Source organism: Myotis davidii, unplaced genomic scaffold, assembly GCF_000327345.1.
Source record: "Myotis davidii unplaced genomic scaffold, ASM32734v1 scaffold566, whole genome shotgun sequence".
NCBI classification, from domain to species: domain Eukaryota; kingdom Metazoa; phylum Chordata; class Mammalia; order Chiroptera; family Vespertilionidae; genus Myotis; species Myotis davidii.
This window is the reverse complement of record NW_006296617.1, coordinates 1019340-1022997: the sequence shown is the minus strand read 5'-3', so window position 1 is coordinate 1022997 and position 3658 is coordinate 1019340. Positions and strand designations below refer to the sequence as shown.

General features: G+C 62.5%; 1 protein-coding gene across 1 annotated transcript in view; it reads right to left on the bottom strand.

Annotated features, from left to right (window-relative positions):
- The window catches only part of DHX34 (DEAH-box helicase 34), a 69112-nt gene that overhangs the window by 21296 nt on the left and 44158 nt on the right, over positions 1–3658 (bottom strand). The window contains exons 9-11 of the mRNA XM_015569314.1: positions 1509–1702; positions 766–867; positions 3–79 (exon numbers count right to left, since the gene is read on the bottom strand). Coding sequence (XP_015424800.1) covers positions 3–79; positions 766–867; positions 1509–1702 — 373 coding nt within the window. The remainder of the gene's footprint in view (positions 1–2; positions 80–765; positions 868–1508; positions 1703–3658) is intronic.

Below are 3658 nucleotides of genomic sequence, written 5' to 3'. Positions count from 1 at the left end.
GCTGCTGCAGCCGGCTGTAGCTGTCCCCCGGCTTCGCGGCCTGGGCCCCGGCCAGCAGCCCGTGGTCCTCCAACAGCTCCTGGGGGCAGATGGGCCCAGTGAGGGACAAAGCGCAGGCCGGGGGGCGGGGCAGGCTCTGGACTGACACATTCAAAGAGTGGGGCCTGCCATTCGCCGGCGGGCAGTGTCAGCCTGAGCCACACTTTCCTCAGATGGGAACCGGGGACGCTCCCGATGCCGCCCACGAGGCTGCTGGGGCTGACATGTGCCACCTTTGCACAGCGCAGGCGCAGATGACCGCTCTGTGAGAGAGCAGTCGGGGCTGCTGGCTGTTACTTCCCCGGCTGAGGCCCAGAGAGGCCCAGGAGCTTGCCCGGGGTCACACCGCTAGCCAATGGCAGAGCTGGGATGTGCCGCTGGGATGTCTGGCCCCAGATCTGGTGCCTCTGCGCTTGCTCCTAGCTCTCCGCCTGAGCAAGCGCACGGCCAGCTCCGCACCCCTGGCCCATGAGGATGCAGCACGTGACCGCTGACCCTGTGCGCCACCCCCAGGAGCCCTCCTGGATTTCCACCCCCACGCCTGGTCGTCAGCTGGTGGGGGAGGAGGGTGCAGGGTGGGACCCTGACCACTGTGGTAGAGAAGGAAAGAGGCTGCGTTCCAGAGTGCGCTCAGGTGCCCTCACTCTGTCTCCCCACCACCTTGGCCTCCTGTCTGCCTGGGGGTGTGTGGGGGGGCTGGCCTCCACCCCTGGTCCTGGGCCTCACCTTGAACTGGCGCCGCAGGTTGGCCATCTCATACAGCCGATGCTCCTCTATGCCCCGGCGGCGGCACCACTTCCGGGAGTTTCTGCTCCGTTCAGATTTCACCTGGTGGAGGTAGATGCCAGGTGTTGGGGCCTGGCCAGCTGGGGGAGGGGTGGGGGGCTGACCTCCCACCCAGACCGCTCCAGTATGGGCCTGAACACCAGCCACTGGGAGATGCAAGGCAGGTAGAGACCCGTCGGCCCTCCATGACACCTGCTTTCTCCCTTCCTCCAGGTCTCAGCCCCACTGCCCCTTCCTCCAGGAAGCCCTCCCAGACCACACTGGGTCCGACACCCGCTCCAGCCTCTCTCAGCCCCTTGTGCTCCCCACTGCAGCCTAGTCTGGGTGGTCACTGTCTAGGGACAGGTTTGACCTCCTGCACTGGACTGTAATCCCCAGAGGGGCAGGGCCAGGTGGTACTGCTCATCACCGGGTCCCAGGACTGCCCAGCACAGGGCCAGGCCCGGGGCAGGGGGAGGGGGGGGCTCAGGGAACGTGTTTTGGGATAAACAGGTGCTACCCTAGGAGTCTGGTTTTAATGGCACTTTAGAAGCCCAGGCTCCCCTCGGGCCTGAGCTCTGCACGTGCTGGTCAGAATGGTGGAGTCCATGGGCTGGGGGTGGGGCATGAGGAGGAGCCACAGCCGCAGGGAGGCCCTGACTCTGTGCCTGACAGTCAGACAGGGGCGTCCCCACCGGCCTCACCTGCACCCAGGTGTTGAAGACATTGAAGAGCGTGAAGGGGTCGCCCAGGTCACTCTCCAGGGGCCGCCGCGCTGCCGCACCTTCCGGATTGTTCTGGGCACTGCGGGTGAAGGGCGACTGGACGCTGAGGGCGGCCGCGATGGTGAGCACGGGCTCCGCCAGGTGGAACATGGAGCCCAGGATCAGCATCTTCCCTGGGGGCGGGCAGCGAGCTGAGCCCCCCATCCTCCCTCCTTCCCTCCCTCCGGCTCACAAAGGGCCTCGGGAGCCAGATGGACACACTGTGCTCTCAGTCACATGACCTTGGGCAAGGCCTCAGTTTCCCCATCTGTAGCTGGAGAGAAGCACCTCCTCAGACAGGTGGGGGGACTGGCTACTACTCCTTTCTTTCCTCCCGGCCCTCCAGCACCTCTCCCCTGGGGCCTGGCTTCCATTTCTTCCCGGGACTCATTTTACGGGACTGCCACGGCACTGTCCTCCCCAGAGCGCGACGGCCACGCCAGCTGTCCCTGGTCTGCCTGGCACACAGCGGGCACTGCTGGCTTTTGCACCCATTATGGTGTGACTCTCTCCTGCCATCTTTATTCCATTCAAGGTAGAGGCGGGGAAGATGGAGAGGAGGATAAAGGGAGAGACGGGGAGGAAGCAGGAGCCAGGAGGAGGTGGGGGGGACAGGGAAGGACAGAGAGAAGGAAGAAAGCAGTGTCCTCGTGGCGTTTCGATGCTCAGGCTGCTCCCGCCCGCCCTGCAGCCACTGCCTGTACGTCACACATCTGAGCCCCATGGTCCCGACTGCCTTTCCAGAAAGTTCCTGTTACACATCTAGACTCCTGAGACAAAGGCGGGCAGGAAAACAAGTCTGTCCCGGGGCCCCTAGCTCCGTCCATCAGCTGGGCAGGCCCCTCCCTCCCTCATCCATCTGTGCGAGGGGCTGACAGCGCATCCACCTGCTGTTCCACCTGCAGGGCTCGCGGTGCCCGACCCGTGACTGGGCCACCACAGCCCAGCGCGGTGTCATCTGTCTCTTGCCCGGGGGCCTGGGAACCCACATGCCTGCCTGGCCTGGAGTGCCCCCCGCTCTGCCCACTGACAGTGATGGGAGCCAGGCACAGGCTTTCTCTGAGCCTCGTCTCCTCGTGGGAAGCGAGTGTCACTCACTCCTGTCCCGTGGGGGTGACGTGCCGATCAAACCCAGGCCCTCTCACTGGCCTGGCCCCTTCTCTTGGGCACAGGCCCCACCCCCACCAGGCCTCAGTTTCCTCATCTGTACAACAGGGTGCCCGGGGGCGCCACCCCCTCTATGTGAGAATGAAACGACACGAGGCCCACAAAGCCCGTCACTGGCACACAGGAAGTGCTCTCACTGGCACACAGGAAGGGCTCACGGCATGTGGAATGTTCCTTTTCCTCTCAGGCCTGTTTCCCTTGAGGGCAGGGGTGGGAAGGTCCGCCCCGAGGGCCGAGGGCCATATAAGGCCCGTGAAATCATGTGGTCTTGCCGTGCCAAGGCATTAGGGGTAAGTTAATTAAAGGTCTGACCAAATACAGCAGCTAATTTTAAATTGATAATTGTGTATGGCCCGCAAATGATGTTATAAATATCCAAATGGCTCTTGCTAGAAAAAAAAGTTCACCACCCCAGTACTAAAGTTTAAGCTCTATAAGATCAGGGGTTTTAGGCTGTTCACAGCAGCTAATTTTAAGTTGATAATTGTGTATGGCCCGCAAATGATGTTATAAATGTCCAAATGGCCCTGGCAGAGAAAGGGCCCCCACCCCTGCTCTAGAGCAAACAGAAAGAACCGCGTCACCGCCTCAGCGGCCTGCAGGGGAGGGGCTTTAAGGGCTGACACGGCAGGAGGCTGTGCGGAGTGTCTGTGCTGGGGGAACGGTGCCACGGTGGTGGCTGGTGGTGCTCTGCTGGGCTGTGTGTGGGCTGTGACCCGTCGGTGGACACAGAATGTCTGGAGTCGGGAGAATCGGGCAGAATGAAGACACGGGAGTCAGCAAGCTCCTCGGGACGGCAGGGATGGCGTAAGAATGAGGAAGAGGAAGAGGTTTTGAAATCCTTACCGCCCACCGCAAGGGCAGCCCAGGGCACAGCTGGGGACAGGCTGTGCCGAGCGCCCTGTTTGTTTACACTGTATCCC